Consider the following 25480-nt stretch of genomic DNA (forward strand, 5'->3'; position numbering starts at 1 on the left):
TTAGCGACAGACATTGTGTGATTCTAGTTAGTAAGGAGGGGATATCGGGCCCAGAGAGGTAGATCTGTGTGTCATCAGCATATAGGTGATACTGAAAATTGTGAGACTTTATGAGCTGTCCCAGGCCAAAGGTGTAGATAGAGAAGAGCAGGGGCCTTAGGACTGAACCTTGGGGGACACCAACTGATAGAGGGCGAGATGAGGAGGTAGTGTGTGAGTGGGAGACGTTGAATGTCCGGTCTGTTAGGTATGAAGAGATCCAAGATAGGGCCAAGTCTATGATGCCAATAGAAGAGAGAGTCTGTACTAAGAGGGAATGGTCCACAGTGTCGAAGGCAGGTGACAGGTCCAGGAGGTGGAGGACAAAGTAGTGGCATTTGGATTTGGCAGTTAGTAGGTCGTTGGTGACTTTAGTCAGGGCAGTTTCAGTGGAGTGGTGCGGTCGGAAGCCTGATTGTTAGCGGTCGAAGAGGGAGCAGAAGGAGCGGTGGGAGGACAGTTCAAGGTGGACATGTTGTTCCAGTAGTTTTGAGGCACAAGGGAGGAGTGATATGGGGTGATAGCTAGACAGAGAGGATCGGTCGAGGGAGGGCTTTTTGAAGATGGGTGTGATTGAGGCATTTTTGAAACATGAGGGGAAGTCGCTAGTTGTTAGTGACAGATTGAAGAGGTGGGTTAGGGTTGGGATGAAGACTGTGGTAAGGTTAGGGATTAGGTGGGACGGGATTGGGTCGAGTTCACAGGTGGTGAGGTGTGATTTGGACAGTAAAGAGGAAACTTGATCTTCTGTAATGGTGGAGAAGCTTGTTTTGGAGGAGGAAGGTTGGGTAGATATGAGGAGGGGCTGTGGGAATTAAGGCAAAGCTTTGTCTGATGCTGTCAATCTTCTGCTTTAAAGAATGAGGCAAAGTCTTCGGCTGAGATGAGAGGGAGGAGGCGCTGGGGGACGGAGGAGAGAATTGAAAGTGTTGAATAGCTGTTTGGGGTTGTAAAACAGGGAGGATATGTGAGATAAGAAGTACATTTGTTTTGCTGCAGTGAGTGTGGACTTGAAAATATTGAGGGATTGTTTGAATGCGATGAAGTGCTCTTGGAGCAGGTCCTTTTCCATCTCCGCTCAGCAACCCTGGAGGCCCGTCACAGTTCTTTAGTCTGGTTGGTGTGCCAGGGTTGCCTATTGATTGTGCAAGCTTTGGTGTGTGAGAGGGGCCACCGAATCGAGAGCTGCTGCTGTTGTGGTGTTGTGTAAAGCAACTGCAGCGTCTGCATTGTGTAAGGAACTTATGTCTGTAAGAATGAGGAGGGATTCAGAGAGTGAGTGTAGGTCAAGGTGTTTGAGATTTCTGTGACTGTGTGTAAGTTTGTGGAGTGGGGTTTGTGGACCTGGAGAGGAGCGGGATGAGAATGTAACTAGGTTGTGGTCAGATAGAGGGAGAGGTGAGTTAGAGAGGTTAGATAGGGAACAAGCGAGTGAAGATGAGGTCCAGTGTGTGGCCATCTTTGTGAGTTGCTGTGGAAGACCACTCAGCAAGGCCAAAGGTGGAAGTGAGGGATAGAAGCTTAGAGACAGATGAGTGCGAAGTGTCAATGGGAATGTTGAAGTCGCCCATGATGATTGTGAGGATTTCGGTGGAAAGGAAGGGAAGTAACCAGGTGGTGAAGTGGTCTAGGAAATTGGTGGCTGACCCTGGGGGATGGTAAATGACAGCCAGTTGGAGGAGGAGTAGATGCGCACACAGTGCACCTCAGAAGAGGGCAGAGTAACAGAGGGTGGTAGTGGCATTTAGCTGAAGGCACAGGTATTAGGAGAAAGCCCACTCCTCCAACATGTTTGCTGCCGGGGCGTGGTGGGGGGGGGTGGAATCCACTGTATGAGAGTGCAGCTGGAGAACCTGTGTCAGAGGGGGTGAGCCAGGTTTCTGTGATGGCGAGGAAGGAAAGTTTGTTAGTAATGAAAAGATCAAGAATTTAGGAAAGTTTATTGCAGGAGCAGCGAGCGTTCCAGAGAGCTCCTATTAGTTGCAACTGGGGAAGTGGGGGCTGGGTGAATGTTAATGAGCTTAGAGAGGTTGGGAGAGTTTGTGACAGATCGTGGATAGGAGGTGGAGGTGAATGTGGGGATGTGGTGAGGACGACCGGGATTGGGAGAGAGAACGCCAGCAATGAGTAGGAGCAGAGAAAGTGTTAGCAGGTCAGAGCAGGAGAGAACATGAGGTGACTGTCTGTGCTTAGAGACACAGGATTGAATGTTGGGGAATAGTTATGGGGAGGATGGAGGGAGAGATGACCAGTTCCTTACTAGGTGTAGGGATTAGAGGGGTTAATAAAAAAGTGAAGAACTAAAGGGGACAGAGTGAAAACTAACAAAAACACTTTGCGTAAGCAGTCAAAGTGTGAGTTACATGACTCCTGCCCTGACTAACAGCCTCTGAAGTAACTGCCCACACTTGGCGACGAAGACACACTTTGTGGAAGAAGACACGTGCATCAACCCCACACACGGACACCCCTTATGCAGCTTCTAAATTTATGGGTCAGATTAAACCATCAAGTGAGGGCGTTGTGGGAGCTACTTGTGGACAAATTAGCAGCTGGTCAGATCACCAGGAGATGGCTGGGTGATCAAAGACAGAGCTAGGGCTGTGTGGGCATATTCGGTTTAGCACCTTTAGATATCTGATAAAGTCTTCAGTGGGGAAAGGACAGACATACCAGCAGAGGTGGGATTCAAATTTTTAACAGCAGGTTCTGTGTTTGTGTGTAGGAAAACCACACCCATCCATTTTTTAAAGCCACACCCATTTACACACCTTTTCCAGAAACATATACAAGTAGGGGCGCAGTCAGAGTAGGAGCGCCACTACGTGTATATGTTTGAGGAAAAGGTGTGTGTAAATGGGTGTGGCTTTAAAAAATGTAACATAGTGATACACCTAAATGGCCCACGGCCCGAATATTCCGCACCCCTGCTATAGATGTTACACACCATTTAGCAAGCCATTTTACCATATGAACTTCTTGCCTGTTTTTGGGCCAGATAAGGCTTATGAGAGCCCAGGCGATGATGATATGCAAAGAGCATTGTATCTAGTGTTGTCATTTCTGTATTTAATGTCTCGCTCTTCAAAAAGGGGTGAGCGGCAGAACACTGGTCAATAAGGGTCTTCATTAATTTTCCTGAAAGAGAAACAAAAAGAAAAGTTGTAACGTCTTCAGCGTGTCCAAAATATAATCATTTCTACAGCAGAAAAATAGAAAATATCAGAAACATTGCTGCCAACAAGACAAAAGTAGGTGACAGGTAAAAGGGAACAGACCATGCATTGCACAGAATGCATTCCTGGAGATTGTAGTCAGGAGACAATAAAATACAACATGGCAGGATACTCATCAGAACATTAGGGAATTGTCACATATGCAATTCCTGCAGCCATATTGCTGGGGCCTCTGCTAGTGACCGGTAGACACAAGGCAACGTGGCTTCTTCTATCAGGACTGTGCAGGTATGAAATTGTGACCCTGACGTGGCTAGCGGTGTGAGGAGATAACTTCCGGGGCAGTATGAGCCTTGTAGCAGCACCCTACTGTAGCCAGTGCCGGAGAGGTTTCTGTCCTGCAGTATGGCTGCGCTGAGCCCTGGAATCGGCTCCATATCCCCCGACTTGCCATTCAGTTTCAGCTCTCGTGCCCCTTGGCCACAGCCAGTGTCTTACTGGGCTGTCTGGGGCCCACAGGAGGAATTGATCCTCGGGGCCCAGCTATATGTAAATACTTGTTAGCCGTTATCTCTGCTATAGTGGAGCGTCGACTGTAAATCACAGGCGGCTCCTGCACATCTACTGTGCGCCACTATAACTGGGATGTACAATTATGATAGTTTGCATTAAAGGGGTTCTTTGGTTAAAACAAGTTATCACCGATCCATGGATTCCACAAAATAGGTGATAACTTGTTGACCGTTTGGGTCCGAACAGTGGAAAGCGCATCTATCGGAAGAATGTGGAAGTTTTATCCCTGACAGGACACTTATACCCATTTTAAAATGCAGCGGCAGGTGGGACGTCTGACAGCAGCTCCATTCATTCTCTTTGTGGCTTCCAGAAAAAAACAAGAACAGCCACTGAGGGAATGAATGGATCAGTGGTCAAGTCGCACATGAGCTCCAGTCTAATGGGGATAAAAGCTCCACACTCTACCAATTTGTGCGGGTCCCAGCAGTCAGACCCCCACCAATTAATAATTTATCACTTATCCTGTGGAGAGGTGAGAACCCCTGTAAGTGCATCTTGTTCCAAGTATTTAATCATTAATGGAAATAAAGAATCTTCTCCTAATTAATATGAGAGAGAACAAATGACCGCCATACACAACACAATCCACTATACTAACACCAATATTACCACATACAAGGGAGAAATACCACCACTCCGTGACCGGACCAGATATTAACAGCATATAGCGTCCAAATAATTCCCCATCATTGCTCGGCACTATCCCCATCATTGCTCTTCCCCACCTCCTCCCTCATTGTCATATCTCCTCCCTCATTGTCATATCTCCTCCCTCATTGTCATATCTCCTCCCTCATTGTCATATCTCCTCCCTCATTGTCATATCTCCCCCCACCTCCTCCATCATCATTGCCATATCTCCTCCATCCATCACCTCCATCATCATTGCCATATCTCCTCCATCCATCACCATTCCTCTCTATCTCCTCCATCACCATTCCCCCCCCATCTCCTCTATCAGCATTCCTCTCCTCTTCCATCACCATTCCTCTCCTCCACCTCCTCCATCACCATTCCTCTCCCCCCACCTCCTCATTACCATTGCTTTCCCCCCATCGTCAGTGCATTAGTTAAACACACTTCTCTCTGCTCGTTCCCCCGCAGGCTGCTGCATCATCGTTGCCGCCAACTTTCTCCCTGACAAAAGCGCGCTCTGCATGATGACCTCATCAAGACACGCGCTTGTGTCAGGTATGATTCAGCGCCAAGCAGGAAGCAGAGGACAGATCCCTCCTCTCCGCTGCCATTTTCCTCCTGTCAGCAGCGGAGCTGGAGAGATCGCTTCCTGCCCGCTGCACAGGATGAGGGCAATGTGACGTGTGCCTGTTTCAACTACATGTGCGGCCGGATGCATATTAGTTGATAAAGGCGGCCAGGGAAACGGATCACAGCGTCTGTTCGGGGAACCAGCAGCAATTTGAACAATCAGTTCTCCCAAACCGGCTGAATTCCACCCCTGCATACCAGTGAGTATTGAATGGATTGTAATAGATAAAGCAGAAATATCAAGCAGAGATATTGTACCATTAGATTGTTTCAAGGGGGAGTAGCAGCACATGACAGACAGCAAGCAGAAGTATTGTACCTGTGTGGAGAGAGAAGATGACGACGGATGTTAGTCCACTGCCTCTGAAATAACTACCCACACTTAGCGACGAAGACACACTTTGCGGAAGAAGACCCGTGAATCAACCCCACACACGTGCACCCCTTATGCAGCTTTTAAATTTAAGTTTTCAATATACAGTACAGACCAAAAGTTTGGACACACTTTCTCATTTAAAGATTTTTCTGTATTTTCATGACTATGAAAATTGTACATTCACAATGAAGGCATCAAACTATGAATTAACACATGTGGAATTATATACTTAACAAAAAAGTGTGAAACAACTGAAAATATGTCTTATATTCTAGGTTCTTCAAAGTAGCCACCTTTTGCTTTGATGACTGCTTTGCACACTCTTGGCATTCTCTTGATGAGCTTCAAGAGGTAATCACCGGAAATGGTTTTCACTTCACAGGTGTGCCCTGTCAGGTTTAAGAAGTCGGATTTCTTGCCTTATAAATGGGGTTGGGACCATCAGTTGTGTTGTGCAGAAGTCTTGTGGATATGCAGCTGATAGTCCTACTGAATATACTGTTAGCTGCTTTTTTCTTGCCATAATACAAATTCTAAGTAAAGAAAAACGAGTGGCCATCATTACTTTAAGAAATGAAGGTCAGTCAGTCCGAAAAATTGGGCAAACTTTGAAAGTGTCCCCAAGTGCAGTTGCAAAAACCATTAAGCGCTACAAAGAAACTGGCTCACATGAGGACCGCCCCAGGAAAGAAAGATCAAGAGTCACCTCTGTTTCTGAGGATAAGTTTATCTGAGTCACCAGACTCAGAAATCGCAGGTTAACAGCAGCTCAGATTAGAGACCAGGTCAATGCCACACAGAGTTCTAGCAGCAGACACATCTCTTCAACAACTGTTAAGAGGAGACTTTGTGCCACAGGTCTCCATGGTAAAATAGCTGCTAGGAAACCACTGCTAAGGACAGGCAACAAGCAGAAGAGACTTGTTTGGGCTAAAGAACACAAGGAATGGACATTAGACCAGTGGAAATCTGTGCTTTGGTCTGATGAGTCCAAATTTGAGATCTTTGGTTCCAACCACCGTGTCTTTGTGCGACGTTGAAAGGGTGAAGGATGGACTCTGCATGCCTGGTTCCCACCGTGAAGCATGGAGGAGGAGGTGTGATGGTGTGGGGGTGCTTTGCTGGTGACACTGTTGGGGATTTATTCAAAATTGAAGGCATACTGAACCAGCATGGCTACCACAGCATCTTGCAGCGGCATGCAATTCCATACGGTTTGCGTTTAGTTGGACCATCATTTATTTTTCAACAGGACAATGACCCCAAACACACCTCCAGACTGTGTAAGGGTTATTTGACCAAGAAGGAGAGTGATGATGACCTGGCCTCCAGTCATCAGACCTGAACCCAATCGAGATGGTTTGGGGTGAGCTGGACCGCAGAGTGAAGGCAAAAGGGCCAACAAATGCTAAGCATCTCTGGGAACTCCTTCAAGATTGTTGGAAGACCATTTCCGGTGACTACCTCTTGAAGCTCATCAAGAGAATGTCAAGAGTGTGCAAAGCAGTCATCAAAGCAAAAGGTGGCTACTTTGAAGAACCTAGAATATAAGACATATTTTCAGTTGTTTCACACTTTTTTGTTAAGTATATAATTCCACATGTGTTAATTCATAGTTTTGATGCCTTCAGTGTGAATGTACAATTTTCATAGTCATGAAAATACAGAAAAATCTTTAAATGAGAAGGTGTGTCCAAACGTTTGGTCTATACTGTATATGTTTCAAAAATTCACATAAAAAGTTAATAGGTCGCTAAAAAATGTTTTGTAAATATCCTTGAAAAAATGAAAATTTGCTGCTAAATTTTTAACCCTTCTAACATCCTAACAAAATGACAGGACATTTCATATATGGTATTGATGAAAGGTAGACATACGGTAAAAGTTATTTATTAACTATTTTGTATGGTGTGACTATCTAGATTAAAGCTATAATCTTTAAAAGATTTGAAAATTGCTATTTTTTTAATGTTTGGCAAATTCCTTATATTTTCCTAAGTATAATCTCAGAATCACTGGGATATGTTGAAACATTCCAAAGTCATTACCAGATAAAAGGGAGACTGGCCAGAATTGAAAAAATTTGGCCTGGTTAAATTTAAGACTTTAATAAGCTGTAGATTCATTGAAGCATCACTTTTTTTTTTCCTTTTCTCCAAGAGAGTTAATTGAAGTGGGCTGTGAAGATGCTAAGCTGGCATTTAAAATGAAAGGCTATGTAACTAATGCCAACTATTCAATGAAGAAATGTATTTTCCTCTTGTTTATAAATGGTAAGTACACAATAAAGCCTACAAAAATGTTATTGAAACGCTTTAATCTCCATTACAATATCAAGGGATATTAGTGTTCTCTTTTGTAGATCCACTCAGGTTAAAAAAAGAATCATTTGGGTCCTTTAATACAATGTACTGTGATCCTAAAATATTTAAAACCGTGACAAAGAAATGAAAGAAATGTTCGTTATGTTTTGTCCTATGTATAATTTGGGTTTAGCATTTTATGGCAGAATAAAGAATTATAAATAAATGTGTTTTATTGAGAATAGTGTTTGGGCTCAAAATGCCATCTTGTATTTTTATGTAGCTGAGTTTTTTTAAGAGTTCTCTGTTTATCCACAGCAAGACTTGTAGAATCTACCGCATTGAAGAAAGCTATAGAAACTGTTTATGCAGCTTATTTGCCAAAAAATACTCATCCCTTTCTGTACCTGAGGTAAGTATTGCATCTCAATTTATCTCGTTCTCATGTAATGTACTGTGATGAAAGCAACAGAGGGGGGTGTGTGTGTGTGTATGTATATGTATGTATATATATATATATATATATAATATATATATATATATATATATATATATATATATTACATACATATACATATACACACGCTCCCTGACAGAAGTTATGTCGCTTGTCCATGTTATGTAAATAAAAGCTTATAACCTGACATTAAATTCATCCATTGGTTTTATAAATTACTTTTTTGAAAGCTGAAACCCTCCCAAATTTGGTTTCGGTTAAGAAAATAAATTGGCATCAATGCTGAAATATTGATCATTTAATGAACACAGAATGGTCAAATTTTGGCAAGACAAAAGTTTTGTCACCCACAGAAAGTAATGTGATATTCAAACAAATAATTATCTTAAAATACAAATATATGTTGCATAACATTGGTGAATGAAGATGTGGTGCTATTGGAGTCATATTTAATATTTTGTGTGACTTCCATGAGCTTGAAGGACTGCATCCATGCGGTTCAACAATGATTCATACAATTTATTAATGAAGTCATCAGGAATAGCAGAGAATGCAGTCTTACTTGCCTCCCAGAGTTCATCTAGATTCTTTGGTTTTGTCTTCCAAGCTTCCTCTTGCATCCTACCCCAAACATGCTCAATGATGTTCATGTCTGGTGACTGGGCTGGCCAGTCCTTGCACATCTTGATCTTTTTTGCCTGGAGGAACTTTGTTGTAGAGATGGATGTATGAGATGGAGCACCATCCTGCTGCAGAATTTGACCCCTTTTATGACTTGGAATGTAAGAGGTAGCTAATACTTCTTGATATTTTAGGCTATTGATATTGCCTTCCACCTTGCAAATGTTTGGCACACCCCCATACAGAATGTAACTCCAGACCATTATCTTTCCACCACCAAATTTAACTGTTTATTTTGGATTCATACGGGCTCAAGTAGGTCTACTGCAGTATTTGCGGTGGCTGTGGTGTAATTCTACTGAAGATTTATCCGAGAAATCCACCTTCTGCCACTTTTCCAGCGTCCATCTGTTGAGCAGGCTGTGGGACTTTGCAAATGCTTTTTATTTGCCTTTTGTTTAGTGCTGGCTTCTGGGCACTGATTCGACCATGGAGGTCATTTCGAGACAGAATCCTACAAACTTTTCTAGTTGACACAGGGACTTGAGGTGACCGGGCCTGTTGGAGCCCTGCTGCAGTGGAAGAAGGGCTTGCTTTGGATTTTCTAACCAACAAACTTTCCTCCTAAGCCGTTGTCTTGTGGGGTCTGCTGGACCTGGGCTTGTCAAACACATCTCCAGTTTCTTCACATCTTTTTTTAATTCTTTGTACTTGATGCTGAGACACATTAAAGATGCCAGCCACCTCTGCAGTGGATCTGGTCTTCAGTCTCTTGATAATCAAGGCTTTGGTCGCAGGGTGGATTTTTGGCATGTTGTCAGAGTTCAAGTTGCAGTTCAAGTGAAGGTCTGGGGTGCTGGGTTTCTTTTTATACACACCCACTAATTAACTGATCATTTACTGAGCACTGGTGAGGATGTAAACTAGGATTGGGTGCATTATATGACCAGGCGACAAAACTTTTGTCTTGCCAAAATCTGACCATTCGGTGTTCATTAAATGATCAATATTTCAGCATTGATGCCAATTTATATTCTTAACCTAAACCAAATTTGGGAGGGTTTCAGCTTTCAAAAGAGTATTTTATAAAACCAATGGATGAATTTAATGTCAGGTTATAAGCTTTTATTTACATAACATGGATAAGCGACATAACTTCTGTCAGGGAATGTATACCTATACACATACAGGTGTATCTCACTAAATTAAAAAACAAAAAGTTGATTTTTATTTCAGTTCTTCAATACAAAAAGTGAAACTCCTATATTATATAGTCATTACAAATAGAGTGATCTATTTCAAGTGTTTATTTCTGTTAATGTTGATGATTATGGCTTACAGCCAATGAAAACACAAAAGTCGTTATCTCAGTAAATTAGAATACTTTATAACAACAGGTTGAAAAATGTTTTTAAAATCCGAAATGTTGGCCTACTGAAATGTATGTTCAGTAAATGCACTCAATACTTGGTCGGGGCTCCTTTTGCATCAATTACTGCATCAATGCGGCGTGGCATGGAGGCGATCAGCCTGTGGCACTGCTGAGGTGTTATGGAAGCCCAGGTTGCTTTGATAGCAGCCTTCAGCTCGTCTGCATTGTTGGGTATGGTGTCTCTCATCTTCCTCTTGACAATACCCCATAGATTCTCTATGGGGTTATGGTCAGGCGAGTTTGCTGGCCAATCAAGCACAGTGATACTGTTGTTTTTAAACCATGTATTGGTACTTTTGGCAGTGTGGACAGGTGCCAAGTCCTGCTGGAGAATGAAATTTCCATCTCCAAAAAGCTTGTCTGCAGAGGAAAGCATGAAGTGCTCTAAAATTTCCTGGTAGACAGCTGCACTGAGTTTGGTCTCGATAAAACACAGTGGACCTACACAAGCAGATGACATGGCTCCCCAAACCATCACTGATTGTGGAAACTTGACACTAGACCTCAAGCAGCTTGGATTGTGTGCCTCTCCTCTCTTCCTCCAGACTCTGGGACCTTGATTTCCAAATAAAATGCAAAATTTACTTTGCATTTATTTAGTGTCAATGACTGCCTTCTGGACATCTGTCAAGTCAGCCGCCTTCCCAATGATTGTAGAGCCTACTGAAACAGACTAAGCGACCTTTTTAAATGCTTAGGAAGCCTTTGCAGGTGTTTTTGTTAATTATTCTAGTTTACTGAGATAATGACTTTTGTGTTTTCATTGGCTGTAAGCCATAATCATCAACTTTAACAGAAATAATCACTTGAAATAGATCACTCTGTAATGACTATATAATGAGTTTCACTTTTTGTATTGAAGAACTGAAATAAATTAACTTTTTCACGATGATCTAATTTAGTAAGGTGTGTGTGTGTGTGTGCGTGCGTGCGTGCGTGCGTGCGTGCGTGCGTGCGTGCGTATATTTATTTGGTTGTCATAAAGATTTAAAAAGAGAAAACACAGTAGTTTGACAATAAATGGCTTCACCCAACCAATAACCATGAGTGGAGAGAAAGTTTTCTTTGTTATCATTCATATTCTCTGAAACAAAGCCAAGAAAGCAAAAATTCTGCCGCTGTATGTAAACTCTTAAGCACAAGTGTGTGTGTGTGCGCACACACACGCACATACATACACGCGCATATAGTTGCATATAGTTTGTAAAGCCGAATAAAGACTTGCGTCCATCAAGTTCGACCTGTTAGTTCTGTAATTGCTACAGTTGATCCAGAGGAGGGCAAAAACCCCAAATGATTTAGCCAATCTTCACCTGAGGAAAAATTTCCTCCCGACTCTGAAACCAGCAGTCAGAATAAATCCCTGTATCAACTTTCTATTTTATTCTATTTTTAAGTATATGCTGAAATCTGCCTGGTATCTAGAAATGCATCCAGTCCCCGCTTGAACTGGTGTAGTGAATCCGACATTACCGTCTCCTCACTCAGTGAATTCCATATTCTCACTGCTCTTACTGTAAAGAACCCCTTCCTATGCTGGTGCTGAAACCTTTTCTCTTCCAGTCTTATTGAATGCCCTCTTGTTACCGTAATATCCCTCCTTTTGAACAAATCCCGGGCAAGATCTCTATACTGTCCCCTAACCTATTTGTACACATTTATTATGTCCCCCCTCAACCTTCTCTTTTCCAGGCTGAATAGTCCTAGTTTTGCCAACCTCTCTGGGTATTGCAGTCCCTCCATTCCCTTTATTAATTTTGTTGCCCTCCTTTGTACCTTTTCAAGCTCATTTATATCCTTTCTATATATTGGGGCCCATAACTGAGCACAGTATTCCAAGTGTGGTCTGACCAGTGCTTTGTACAGTGGAAGAACAATGTTCTCATCCTTTGCAGTTATACCTCTTCTGATACATCCCATTACCCTGTTTGCCCTTACAGCAGCGGCCTGACTTTGGGCACTCCAATTTAGTTTGCTATCAATCAAGATGCCCAAGTCCTTCTCCATCTCTGAATTCCCCAATGATTTCCCATTCAGTGAGTACTGGTGACTTCCATTTTTCCTTCCCATATGTATGACCTTACATTTCTCCTCGTTAAACCTCATTTGCCATTTAATGCTCCACCTACCCAGCTTATCCAAATCCCTCTGTAGGTCTGCACTATCCTCTTTTGTATTAATTGTTTTACATAACTTTGTGTCATCTGCAAATATTGATATTTTACTATTTAACCCGTTGACTATGTCGTTAATAAAGATATTAAATAACAATGGGCCTAGTACAGACCCCTGTGGTACCCCACTAGTGACGCTTACCCAATCTGAGTATATTCCATTTATAACCACCCTCTGCCTTCTATCCTTTAGCCAGTTAGCTACCCACTTGCAAACATTTTCCCCCAGCCCCATCATTCTCATTTTGTATACCAACCTATTATGTGGCACGCTATCGAACGCTTTTGAGAAGTCGAGATACACGACATCCACTGGTTCCCCCTGAGCTACTCGAGAGCTAACCTCCTCGTAGAAGTCAATCAGGTTTGTTTGGCAGGAGCGATTCCTCATGAATCCATGTTGGTTCGGGGTTAATAAATTATTAGCATCAAGATGCTCCGTAATTGCCTCTTTAATGAAGCTTTCAAAAATTTTGCCCACAACGGACGTCAGACTCACCGGCCGATAGTGTCCGGCGTCACTTTTTGCTCCCTTTTTAAATATTGGCACTACATTCGCCTGTCGCCAATCAAGTGGTACAGACCCAGTCTCAACAGAGTCCTTAAATATAAGATATAACGGTCTGTCTATCACATTACTTAGTTCCCTTAGTACCCGTGGGTGTATGCCATCAGGTCCTGGTGATTTGTTTATTTTAATGTTACTGAGGCGTTTCTGTACCCCAAGTTGGGTTAGATTTGTCATACTTAGTGGAGGATTAAGCTTGTCACTTCTCATTTCTCCTGTTAGTTCTATTTCCTTTGTGAAAGTTGTCGGAAAAAAATTATTTAATAGATTAGCTTTATCCTCATCTTTCTCTATGATTTTGCCTTCATCACTTTTTATCGGTCCAATATTATCCGATTTAATCCTTTTACTATTTATATACGTAAAGAACAGTTTGGGATTTGATCTACTTTCCCTAGCAATACGTTTCTCTGTTTCCTCCTTCGCTATTTTTATTTGTTTTTTACATGTTCTCGTTTTTTCCTTGTAACACATTAGTGCCTCCTTACTGTTTTCCTGTTTGAATCTCTTGAATGCCTCTTTTTTGCTATTTAACGCCCCTTTTACGTTCTTGTTCAACCATATTGGTTTCCTCTTATTTCTGGCCCTTTTATTCCCATACGGTATATACCTCTCGCACTAAGTATTCAGAATTCTTTTGAAGGTTTCCCATTTACTATTCGTATTCCTTTGATTAAGAACTTTGTCCCAGTCAATAAGTTGAAGGTTTTCTTTCAGCTGATCAAACTTCGCCCTCCTAAAGTTTAATGTTTTTGTTGTTCCCTTATTGATAACCCTACTGAAGGGCATTTTGAAATCGATAATATTATGGTCGCTATTACCTAGGTGCCCCCCTATCTGTACCTCAGTTATTCTATCAGGCCTATTAGTCAATATTAAGTCCAACACGGCCTTCCCTCTCGTTGGTTCCTGCACTAGTTGGGAGAGATAATTATCCTTAATATTTGTCAATATAGCTGGATCCGTGCTGCGGCTACACTGTGTGCCGGCTATTAAGAAGCATGAAGTCACTGCTCCCCGCGCACACAGTTCTGGTGTGGGGAGCAGTGACTTCCAGCAGCTGATCTCTCCTTGTGAGCCGCGCATGGCAGTGACGTCATGCGCGGCTCACATGTAGAGATCAGTGCGGGCAGACAGGATGCAGCGCTGGAGGAGAGAGAAGAAAGGTGAGTAGGAGTGTTTATTTTTTTTTATGTGCAGCCTGATGGGGATTGGGGGACCATGCATACTAAGATAAGGATGAGGGGGCCGTACATACCAGGGTAAGGATGAGGGGGCCGTACATACCAGGGTAAGGATGAGGGGGCCGTACATACCAGGGTAAGGATGAGGGGTGCCATTCATACCAGGATAAGGATGAGGGGGCCATGCATACCAGGATAAGGATGAAGGGTGGCATGCATACCAGGATAAGGATGAAGGGTGGCATGCATACCAGGATAGAGATGAGGGGTGCCATGCATACCAAGATAGGGATGAGGGGTGCCATGCATACCAGGATAGGGATGAGGGGTGCCATGCATACCAGGATAGGGATGAGGGATGCCATGCATACCAGGATAGGGATGAGGGGCGCCATGCATACCAGGTAGGGATGAGGGGCGCCATGCATACCAGGATAGGGATGAGGGGCGCCATGCATGCCAGGATAGGGATGAGGGGCGCCATGCATGCCAGGATAGGGATGAGGGGCGCCATGCATGCCAGGATAGGGATGAGGGGCGCCATGCATGCCAGGATAGGGATGAGGGGCGCCATGCATGCCAGGATAGGGATGAGGGGCGCCATGCATATCAGGATAGGGATGAGGGGCGCCATGCATATCAGGATAGGGATGAGGGGCGCCATGCATATCAGGATAGGGATGAGGGGCGCCATGCATATCAGGATAGGGATGAGGGGCGCCATGCATATCAGGATAGGGATGAGGGGCGCCATGCATATCAGGATAGGGATGAGGGGCGCCATGCATATCAGGATAGGGATGAGGGGTGCCATGCATACCAGGATAGGGATGAGGGGTGCCATGCATACCAGGATAGGGATGAGGGGTGCCATGCATACCAAGATAGGGATGAGGGGTGCCATGCATACCAAGATAGGGATGAGGGGTGCCATGCATACCAAGATAGGGATGAGGGGTGCCATGCGTACCAGGACAGGGATGGAGGGGTGCCATGCATACCAGGATAAGGCTAAGGGGGCCATGCATACCAGGATAGGGATGAGGGGTGCCATGCATACCAGGATAGGGATGGAGGGGTGCCATGCATACCAGGATAGGGATGAGGGGCGCCATGCATACCAGGATAGGGATGAGGGGCGCCATGCATACCAGGATAGGGATGAGGGGCGCCATGCATACCAGGATAGGGATGAGGGGCGCCATGCATACCAGGATAGGGATGAGGGGCGCCATGCATACCAGGATAGTTATGAGGGGCGCCATGCATACCAGGATAGGGATGAGGGGCGCCATGCATACCAGGATAGGGATGAGGGGCGCCATGCATACCAGGATAGGGATGAGGGGCGCCATGCATACCAGGATAGGGATGAGGGGCGCCATGCATACCAAGATAGGGATGAGGGGCGCCATGCATACCAAGATAGGGATGAGGGGCGCCATGCATACCAAGATAGGGATGAGGGGTGCCATGCATACCAAGATAGGGATGAGGGGTGCCATGCATACCAAGATAGGGATGAGGGGTGCCATGCATACCAGGATAGGGATGAGGGGTGCCATGCATACCAGGATAGGGATGGAGGGGTGCTATGCATACCAGGATAGGGATGGAGAGGTGCCATGCATACCAGGATAGGGATGAGGGGCGCCATGCATACCAGGATGGGGATGGGAGCCACGTATAATAGGAAGGGGGGGGATATTATCAGAATTGGGGGGCATTACCCCTATTCCAGTGTCAGCAGCAGACCCGCTCCCCCTTAAGTGCATCGTGACAACATGTTTTGCTTCAATTTTTTTTTTTCAATTTTCCTCCTCTAAAACCTTGGAGCGTCTTATGGTCCGGTGCGTCTTATAGTCTGAAAAATACGGTAGATAAGTGTTGTTTCCAAAATGCAAATAAATTTAATACTTGGTGACAAAACCCTTGTTGGCAAGCACAGCAGTCAGATGTTTTTTGTAGATTATGAGGGTTGCGCACATGTCAGGAGGACTTTTGGTCCACTCCACTTTGCAGATCATCTCTAAATCATTCAGATTTGGAGGCTGTCGCTTGGCAACTCGGAGCTTCAACTCCCTCCATAAGTTTTCTATGAGATTAAGGTCCGGAGACTGGCTAGGCCACTCCATGACCTTTAATGTGCTTCTTTTTGAGCCACTCCTTTGTTGCCTTGGCTGTATGTTTTGGGTCACTGTTTTGCTGGAAGACCCAGCCACGACCTATTTTTAATGTCCTGGTGGAGGGAAGGAGGTTGTCACTCAGGATTTTACGGTACATGGCTCCATCCATTCTCCCATTGATGCGGTGAAGTAGTCCTGTGCCCTTTGCAGAAAAACACCCCCAAAACATAATGTTTCCACCTCAATGCTTGACATTGGGGGCGGTGTTCTTTGGGTCATAGGCAGCATTTCTCTTCCTCCAAACACAGCGAGTTGAGTTAATGACAAAGAGCTCCATTTTTGTCTCATCTGACCACAGCACCTTCTCCCAGTGACTCACAGAATCATCCAGGTGTTCATTGGCAAACTTCAGACAGGCCTGCACATGTGCCTTCTTGAGCAGGGGGACCTTGCGGGCACTGCAGGATTTTAAACCTTTAAGACGTAATGTGTTACCAATGGTTTTCTTGGTGACTGTGGTCCCAGCTGCCTTGAGATCATTAACAAGTTCCCCCCCCCCCCCCCGTGTAGTTTTAGGCTGATCTCTCACCTTCCCCATGATCAAGGATACCCCACGAGGTGAGATTTTGCATGGTGCCACAGATTGATGTCGATTGACAGTCATTTTGTATTTCTTCCATTTTCTTACTATTGCACCAACAGTTGTCTCCTTCTCACCCAGCGTCTTACTTATGATTTTGTAGCTCATTCCAGCTTTGTGCAGGTCTATGATTTTGTCCCTGACTTCCTTAGAAAGCTCTTTGGTCTTGCCCATGTTGTAGAGGTTAGAGTCTGACTGATTAATTGAGTCTGTGGACAGGAGTCTTTTATACAGGTGACTATGTAAGACAGCTGTCTTTAATGCAGGTAATGAGTTGATTAGGAGCTTCTAACTGGTCTGTAGGAGCCAGAACTCATAATGGCTTGTAGGGGATCAAATACTTATTTCTCACTGCAAAATGCAAATAAATTTATCTCATTTATACAATGTGATTTTCTTGATTTTTTTTTTGGGCTATTCTATCTCTCAATGTTAAAATTAAACACACACACACACACACACACACACACACACACACACACACACTTACTTGTGCTCAAAAGTTTCCATACCCCGGCAGAATTTTTCCTCTCTTGGCCTTGTTTCTGAGAATATGAATGATAACAAAAAAAACTTTTTCTCCACTCATGGTTATTGGTTGGGTGAAGCCATTTATTGTCAAACTACTGTGTTTTCTCTTTTTAAATGTTAATGACAACCAAAAACATCCAAATGACCCTGATCAAAAGTTCTTAATACCGTGCGTTGCTTTTTCAAGGGAAGGTGAAAAAGCAAAGCACGGTCAACGCGAAACGCGCGTTGGGAAGCCGCAACAGCACCTTTCCATCCCACTGGGGGGTCTCCAGCCTTTGGGTAAGTATATTTCCACAAGTCCAATTCTAGTTACAACCTTGGCATTAGACCGTATGAGGGTTACTATTTTTTGCTCCTTGGCTTTGGCCCTCTGTGGGGCATCATAGCAGCACTGTCTGCCCCTTTTTATAAACTCTATTTTAAAGGGTCTCTCTCTGTGCCAGTTTGTTATGTGTGGACATGTGGATTTGTACATTTCGAAACTTTCACTTTTTTGCACTTTAATACCTTCACTACCCTGGGCTGGATACTTGTCAGGGTGTCTGCTTCTGCTCTGAGCACATCGCATTTTTATGTACCACACACAACTTTTTACAATTATTGTATTTAATAAAGAACTTTTCTACTTGGATGTCTTTATGATGTATTATAGTGATGCTAGAAAAGAATGCTGTCAGTTACATGCCATCCAAAGTGTCCAACAAAGCCCACAATTAAAAACCAAACCTGTGTGGACTTTGTCAATATCTGCAATCATTATTTACTCAGAGGGAATCTGTCAGAATTTTTTTTTTTCTATGGAATGAGAGAGTTGCATAATGTAGGGGCAGAGAGACTGATTCCAGCAATGTATTACTTACTGAACTATACCTGTTTTGTCTGTTGTAGAGTGGTCAGAATGCTGAGCCCTGTATAACCCTGCCCACTCTCCTTATTGGCAGCTCCCTGTGTACACCATACATTGTCAGCAAACTGGGTTACACAGATTTGCTGGTCTGGCTTGCACGTGACCTAGTCAAGCAGTAATAATCTCCTACTGATGATAAACTAATTGTATTGAAACTTCAGCAAGCGGATGAGCAAGTGACACATCACTGGAATCGGGGTCTCTGGCACTACATTATTCTGCTCTCAGATTACATTGTATAACCTGCTGACAAATTCCCTTTAACCTTTTTTATTATTATCTTTCACAGCTTAGAGATAGCTCCACAGAATGTTGATGTAAACGTTCACCCAACGAAGCATGAAGTCCACTTTCTGCATGAAGAAAGTATAATTGAACGAGTTCAGCAACATGTAGAGAGCAAACTTCTGGGGTCAAACTCTTCCAGGATCTACTTTACACAGGTAGTTAAAGGGTTTGCCGTAAGATTTCTTTTCAGCAGTTCACTGCCCTCCCAAGTTACCGGCTTCTGCTTTATTGCTGGCAATATATTCTCACTGCTGTGCTTTCTCTAATGCTGCCATATACGAGTCAGCTTTGTCTTTGCTGCAGTGCAGGAGTGACATCTTTTAACATGTGAATGATTTCATAGACTACATTAAAATATTTTATCCACCCTGTCAATGCCTTGAGATTATCCCAGTAGTGTGTCTATTCCATGACACTTTAACAAGCTTTCAGACAAATTACTATTCATCTAGTGGCTAATGGGACTACTTTCATACAACTATAACATTAACTTTACACTTTGCTGTAAGATTTGCAGGATCTTTGGAAACAATCCTAGACATTTTATAAATTCACATGGAAGAAATGGATATAAACATTTGAATAGAAATTAAAAATAACCCTATTGTTAGTTGTTTACAGGCTTTTAACTTGCATAAATAAAACAAACATTAAAATAAAAACATTATAGCTTAGTGCGCACATGCAGCATTTTCCAAAAGTAGATGTCTGGCATGAGGTGAAAGTGCTTCCAAGTACTTTACACTCCAGGGTACCAGATAAGCAGTTAATAACCATAAGCCAAGGTTATAACATGTTAGTTATGCCCATGTCCACATCCCCAATTTTTTACAACTTCGCCACAGGTTTTGTTACGCAGATGCCAGTAACAATTCAACTCATGGAGCAGACGAACATCCTGATTAGGTGCTTCTGCTCATAGTTTAACTTTTTTTTTAGTATAAAATGGATTAGCACATCTCCTCTCTGTTATGAGGGCATAAAAATTCAAAGTTCAAATATTTTCATTAATAAACGCAAATCATATTGATCTAAATTGACCATGAGCATAAAGTACAATTTGTCATGAAAAAAAACTCAGAATCTCTAGGATCTGTAGAAGCGTTCCAGAGTTATTACCACAAAGTGACAGATCTGATGAATTTGGCCTGGTTAAGGAAGGTGAAAACTGGCTTTGATGGGAAAAGGTTGCTGCTTCTTTCCTTATATTTGCAACGTTCTTTTTAGTTAATAGTAGTTAGTGTTGTTCTTGTCATTTGGATAGGATAACAGATGATCTGCTTGCTTTTGGAATAGACATTACTACTTGGAGCATCTATATCGGCTAGTGAAGCGGTGAAGCCTGCATCCAGTACATCAACTGCACTCAAGTCCGGTGACAAAGTGTATGCCCATCAAATGGTGCGTACCGATGCCAGGGAGCAGAAGCTGGATGCCTTTCTTCAGCCAGTGCCAAAACATCAGTCATGCACTGTTGCAGAAACCCATGAAGTTGTTGAAGAGCGAAAAGAAAAAGCCAATCCAGGATGCAGCTCCAAAGAAACGATATGTGACCTCGATATGCTTGATATTTCTGATTTAGTGACCTCTGTTGAAGAAAGTGAAATGCAAACGGACAACCATGAAAAAAGTGAAGCAAGTATTTCAGATGGCGTGCCACCCAGGTAACATCAGATTTACTATTTTCTTTTGGCTACTTTAATGTATTGTCTCTATCTGTAGACTTTATAAAAAATATTCTGCCAGTGATTGAGTCTAATCCACATTTAAAACATCTTTATCTCTTGTTCTCCAACTGCATTAAATCATTGTATTATATGTTGGCTTTTATAATTGAAAGGGAACCTGTTGGGAGGCAATCCAAATCCCACAAATTGTGTGTTTTGTATATGTATGTGTAATATATATATATATATATATTACACAGTGCAGACCAAAAGTTTGGACACTTTCTCATTTAAAGATTCTTCTGTATTTTCATGACTATGAATATTGTACATTCACACTGAAGCCATCAAAACTATGAATTAACACATGTGGAATTATATACTTAACAAAAAAGTGTGAAACAACTGAAAATATGTCTTATATTCTAGGTTCCTCAAAGTAGCCACCTTTTGCTTTGATGACTGCTTTGCACACTCTTGGCATTCTCTTGATGAGCTTCAAGAGGTAGTCACCGGAAATGGTTTTCACTTCACAGGTGTGCCCTGTCAGGTTTAATAAGTGGGATTTCTTGCCTTATAAATGGGGTTGGGACCATCAGTTGTGTTGTGCAGAAGTCTGGTGGATACACAGCTGATAGTCCTACTGAATAGACTGTTAGCTGCTTTTTTCTTGCCATAATACAAATTCTAACAGTCTATTCAGTATCTGATATTTGAAGGGTGCTTTCTCCAAACTGCCATTTTGAGATCTCTCCACAGGTGTTCTATGGGATTCAGGTCTGGACTCATTGCTGGCCACCTTAGAAGTCTCCAGTGCTTTCTCTCAAACCATTTTATAGTGCTTTTGGAAGTGTGTTTTGGGTCATTGTCCTGCTGGAAGACCCATGACATCTGAGGGAGACCCAGCTTTCTCACACTGGGCCCTACATTATGCTGCAAAATTTGTTGGTAGTCTTCAGACTTCATAATGCCATGCACACGGTCAAGCAGTCCAGTGCCAGAAGCAGCAAAGCAACCCGAAAACATCAGGGAACCTCCGCCATGTTTGACTGTAGGGACCGTGTTCTTTTCTTTGAATGCCTCTTTTTTTCCTGTACACTCTATGTTGATGCTTTTTGCCAAAAAGCTCTACTTTTGTCTCATCTGACACTGTTGTACCCTCGGACTGCAGGGCAGCTTGAACTTGTTTGGATGTTAGTCGAGGTTCTTTACCCAATCTTGCGTTGAAATCTCTCGTCAATTTTTCTTTTCCGTCCACATCTAGGGAGGTTAGCCACAGTGCCATGGGCTTTAAACTTCTTGATGACACTGCGCACGGAAGTCACAGGAACATTCAGGTCTTTGGAGATGGACTTGTAGCCTTGAGATTGCTCATGCTTCCTCACAATTTGGTTTCTCAAGTCCTCAGACAGTTTTTTGGTCTTCTTTCTTTTCTCCATGCTCAATGTGGTACACACAAGGACACAGGACAGAGGTTGAGTCAACTTTAATCCATGTTAACTGGCTGCAAGTGTGATTTAGTTATTGCCAACACCTGTTAGGTGCCACAGGTAAGATACAGGTACTGTTAATTACACGAATTAGAGAAGCATCACATGATTTTTCAAACCGTGCCAATACTTTTGTCCACCCCCTTTTTTAGGTTTGGTGTGGAATTATATCCAATTTGGCTTTAGGACAATTCTTTTTGTGTTTTTTCATTGAAGACAAATTAAATGAAGATAATGATACCAAAGAATTTGTGATTGCACTCATTTTCAGGAAGAAACTGAGTATTATCTGACAGAATTGCAGGGGTGCCAATACTTTTGGCCACCACTGTAGGAATAAGGAGATAGAAAGAAGTAAACCCCTGTGTGGGTGTGGAACTTGTTCTATCACCTGAAATCTTAGTTCTGATGCGGAATGTGTAGCTTGAGAAAAATGGAAGCAAATGGGGAGCCATATTTTACCATAATGAATGGTGGACTTGTGGCTCACCATCCTCCCTTGGATATGTTTTGGTCTCACCCATATATAGTTGACCACGGAGGTAGATCATATAGTTTGTATTGCAAATGTAGTACCCTTTAAAGGGACAACTCACGCCTGTTTGGGGATGTAAAATATGGTTTGATTTTGATTACTTTAAAACAACTAAGGCATTGGAGGATGACCGGATTTTCTAGTGTCCAAGAAATGTGTTGATGTTTGTTTCAGGCTCCCTATATCTGTACTGATGAGGTGGTGACGTATAGAGCTCATGAGGGGTAGTGTTTGGCACTCCAGAATCCTGGGATAGGATCTGTATGGGAGGGCCAATGTTTACTATATTGTGATGGATACTGGGCATTATAAGGTGGTACTTTTGAACAAACTACTTTCTTAGGAATCTGTGAATGTTAGAGTAGAACACTAGAGTCTCTTTCAACTCAGTAGTTGGTACCCCCAATCTAGAAATGTATTAACCATCAGATCAAGTCTGATGGATTGTTGAGTTGTATATGTCACTACTGTTGCTGCTGAAACTTTGCCCGTGCAGGAACATGGTCTGAATGTACCTCGGTTACTGGCCATGGGAGGACGCAAAAGAGTATACAGACAGGACAGCACGGGATCAGAGCTGATTCTTTTTGTGAAGTAAAACATGTTTTTAAACAGACAGGGAAATGTTTTACCTTACTGAAGGGATCAGTTGTGATTCCCTGCTGTAATGTCTGTATATTCTTTTGTGTCCGTCCCCCCCCCTCCCGTGCCCAGGAGATGTAGTATGATCAGACCATGTCCCTGTATGGTCAGACACAGCCATTACACAGTACACAGCATGGGAACATTTATAAGATTATCTCAGCACAGGAACATTTTATTAACTCCTCCAATTGGGGAACTTTTTTTTTTCCCCCAAGATCTACTAATTAAAATGTACTTTGAGACAACCCCTCTAAGTCATAGAAAAAAGTCATAATGATGTAAGTGAATCATTGGGTCCGTTCCAAATGTAGAAAATGTCATTGTGTATCTTTGCTAACAGAAGGCATAGTGTCTATATAGATAATTGATATATACATTTTTTTCTTCAAAATGGTTCAAGTCACTGTTAGCATATGTCTGTGCTACGTTTGAACCTGTTAGGCCACGTGCACATGTTCAGTATTTGGTCAGTATTTCACATCTGTATTTGTAATCCAAAACCAGGAGTGGGTGATAAATGCAGAAGTGGTGACGAGTTTCTATTATACTTTTCCTCTAATTGTTCCTATCCTGGTTTTGGCTTACAAATGCTGAGGTAAAAAACTCACCAAATACTCGAAGTGTGCACATGGCCTTAATGGTCCCTCATGTTTGATTGTAGTATTCGTTACCAAAAAGAGAAATGATCATGTAGCATATGATAAGAGCTAGAGGCAGAATCGTATGGCACGTGTGGAGTAATCTGTGGAGTTTAGTAGACTTTCAACAACTACTTCTTCATGTTGTATTTAGCAGGGGTGGGCAATTAACTTTTTCAAGTGGCCAATTGAGAAATTGGGATTGTTGTGAATTGAAGCAAAATTAATTTAATCACTTCTTAAAAATCAGTAAATTATATTTGATTAGTTGCTATTGGTATACATGTTACAATAAGCTTTATTGTAACATGTATTAGCAGGTAATATCTGCCTGGACAACCCATTTATTGATGGCCTATCTTTAAAATAGGTCATCCATAGGAGACCAATGGGGGTCCGACACCAAGTAACCCCAACATTCAGCTGAAATACAGCTCTTTTGGATAGGTCACCAATATTTTAATTGCCCACGCCTGTAACATGTGACTCGCCCCCTGGGCCGTGGGGTACCGAGCTTCTGTGCGATGCTGGGGGGTAGTAGTGGCAACCCGATCCTGTGGCTCAGGGTGGTCAGACCAAATGGTATGGCAGTCTATTTATCAGTGTTTCTATGATTTAATGTCCGACTACGCCACCCCTGGATTGCTGTCAGGGAGGACTGCCGCTGCAAGGCAGACCGCTGAGGCTGATGTAGATATGCAGCACAGGGATAGGATAACTCCCCACGGGAAGAGTGTAGCCTCAGGGCAGTGTAGGTGAATGCTGGGGGTGGTGGTGCAGGGCGTCCCAGTACCGTTAGTGCTGGCGCGGTAAGAAACACAGAGACAACGTGTTGCAGTCCAGCATCTTTTACTCACATTTGTTGTCTAAGTCACTTCTGTACAGGTAGGACTGCCCGAGCCGTGCTGCGTCCACCAGGTGAGGGGCTCGGTCAACCCCCAGGCAATTCGAGAGTATGGCACAGGACTCCCTTCTATCCTTTCTCTGGCCGTGCCCCACCAGTAACCAAACTTCTGTCCAGCTGCCTCGGGCCTTCTCTGGGAGAACTTGGCGCCACCTTCCCTGGCCCTATGTGGTGCCTTCCTAGTAGGTTTAGCGAGGGGTCGCATCAATAGGTGATCACGACCTCCGGTTCTTGGCTGAGGATTATTTGCCTCCACCAACTTAGGATCCGGTACCTTTTTCTTGCCTGACCCGTCACCCGTTATCTCCTGGGTCCTTAGGGTCCCTTCTACCTTCGTGTTTCTGAGCCTTTCTACTTCTTGGTTCCTTCTCTTTCTGTTCTGTTCCTTTCTCCTCTCTCTCTCGCCCTGCCTGAGTCCCTGGGCCTGGCTCTGGAGCAGAGCTCCTGCAGAGCCTCTGCTCCCTGTCTTCTCCTCACAGACTGAACACTGAACTAAGATGGTGCCCACCTTATATACCTCCTCCTCTGTGTGTGAGCTCAGGTGACCAGCACCCAATGAGCTCCTACCTATGCCCAGAAACCAACCCCTATCTGCTCCTACACCACTGGGTTTTCCTCCCCCCTCCCCACTCCAGCCAGGGACGTAGTCATATGTGCCTGCATATATTTATAAATGGGAGCACTGTAGAGCTGTCCCCCGGAAATGGGGTGTGCGTGGTGTATGCAGCTAACTGAGCCCTGGTCCATACTCCATCCTTACCTGGGAGTGAAATATCACACCTCTGGTTGAGGTGCAATACCTCTGTAGCGGCCGAACCCTCGGGGCGCTACATTACCCCCTGGTAAACCACAGCACGTCCTCGGGCTGGAAAAGAGCAAAAACAATTGATTTACAAGACATGCAAAACTTTTTCAATAACTTTTTACATGAGAA

At 43.4% G+C, this 25480-nt stretch overlaps 1 protein-coding gene across 2 annotated transcripts in view; it reads left to right on the forward strand.

Moving 5' to 3' along the window:
- The window catches only part of MLH1 (mutL homolog 1), a 116984-nt gene that overhangs the window by 23212 nt on the left and 68292 nt on the right, over positions 1-25480 (forward strand). For both annotated transcript variants that reach the window (XM_073678298.1, XM_073678299.1), the window contains exons 9-12: positions 7594-7706; positions 8055-8148; positions 18669-18822; positions 19964-20331. In XM_073678298.1, coding sequence (XP_073534399.1) covers positions 7594-7706; positions 8055-8148; positions 18669-18822; positions 19964-20331 — 729 coding nt within the window. The remainder of the gene's footprint in view (positions 1-7593; positions 7707-8054; positions 8149-18668; positions 18823-19963; positions 20332-25480) is intronic.

The sequence above is a fragment of the Phyllobates terribilis genome, unplaced genomic scaffold (assembly GCF_046119375.1).
Source record: "Phyllobates terribilis strain yellow unplaced genomic scaffold, ASM4611937v1 Scaffold_4__5_contigs__length_816908805, whole genome shotgun sequence".
NCBI classification, from domain to species: Eukaryota; Metazoa; Chordata; class Amphibia; order Anura; family Dendrobatidae; genus Phyllobates; species Phyllobates terribilis.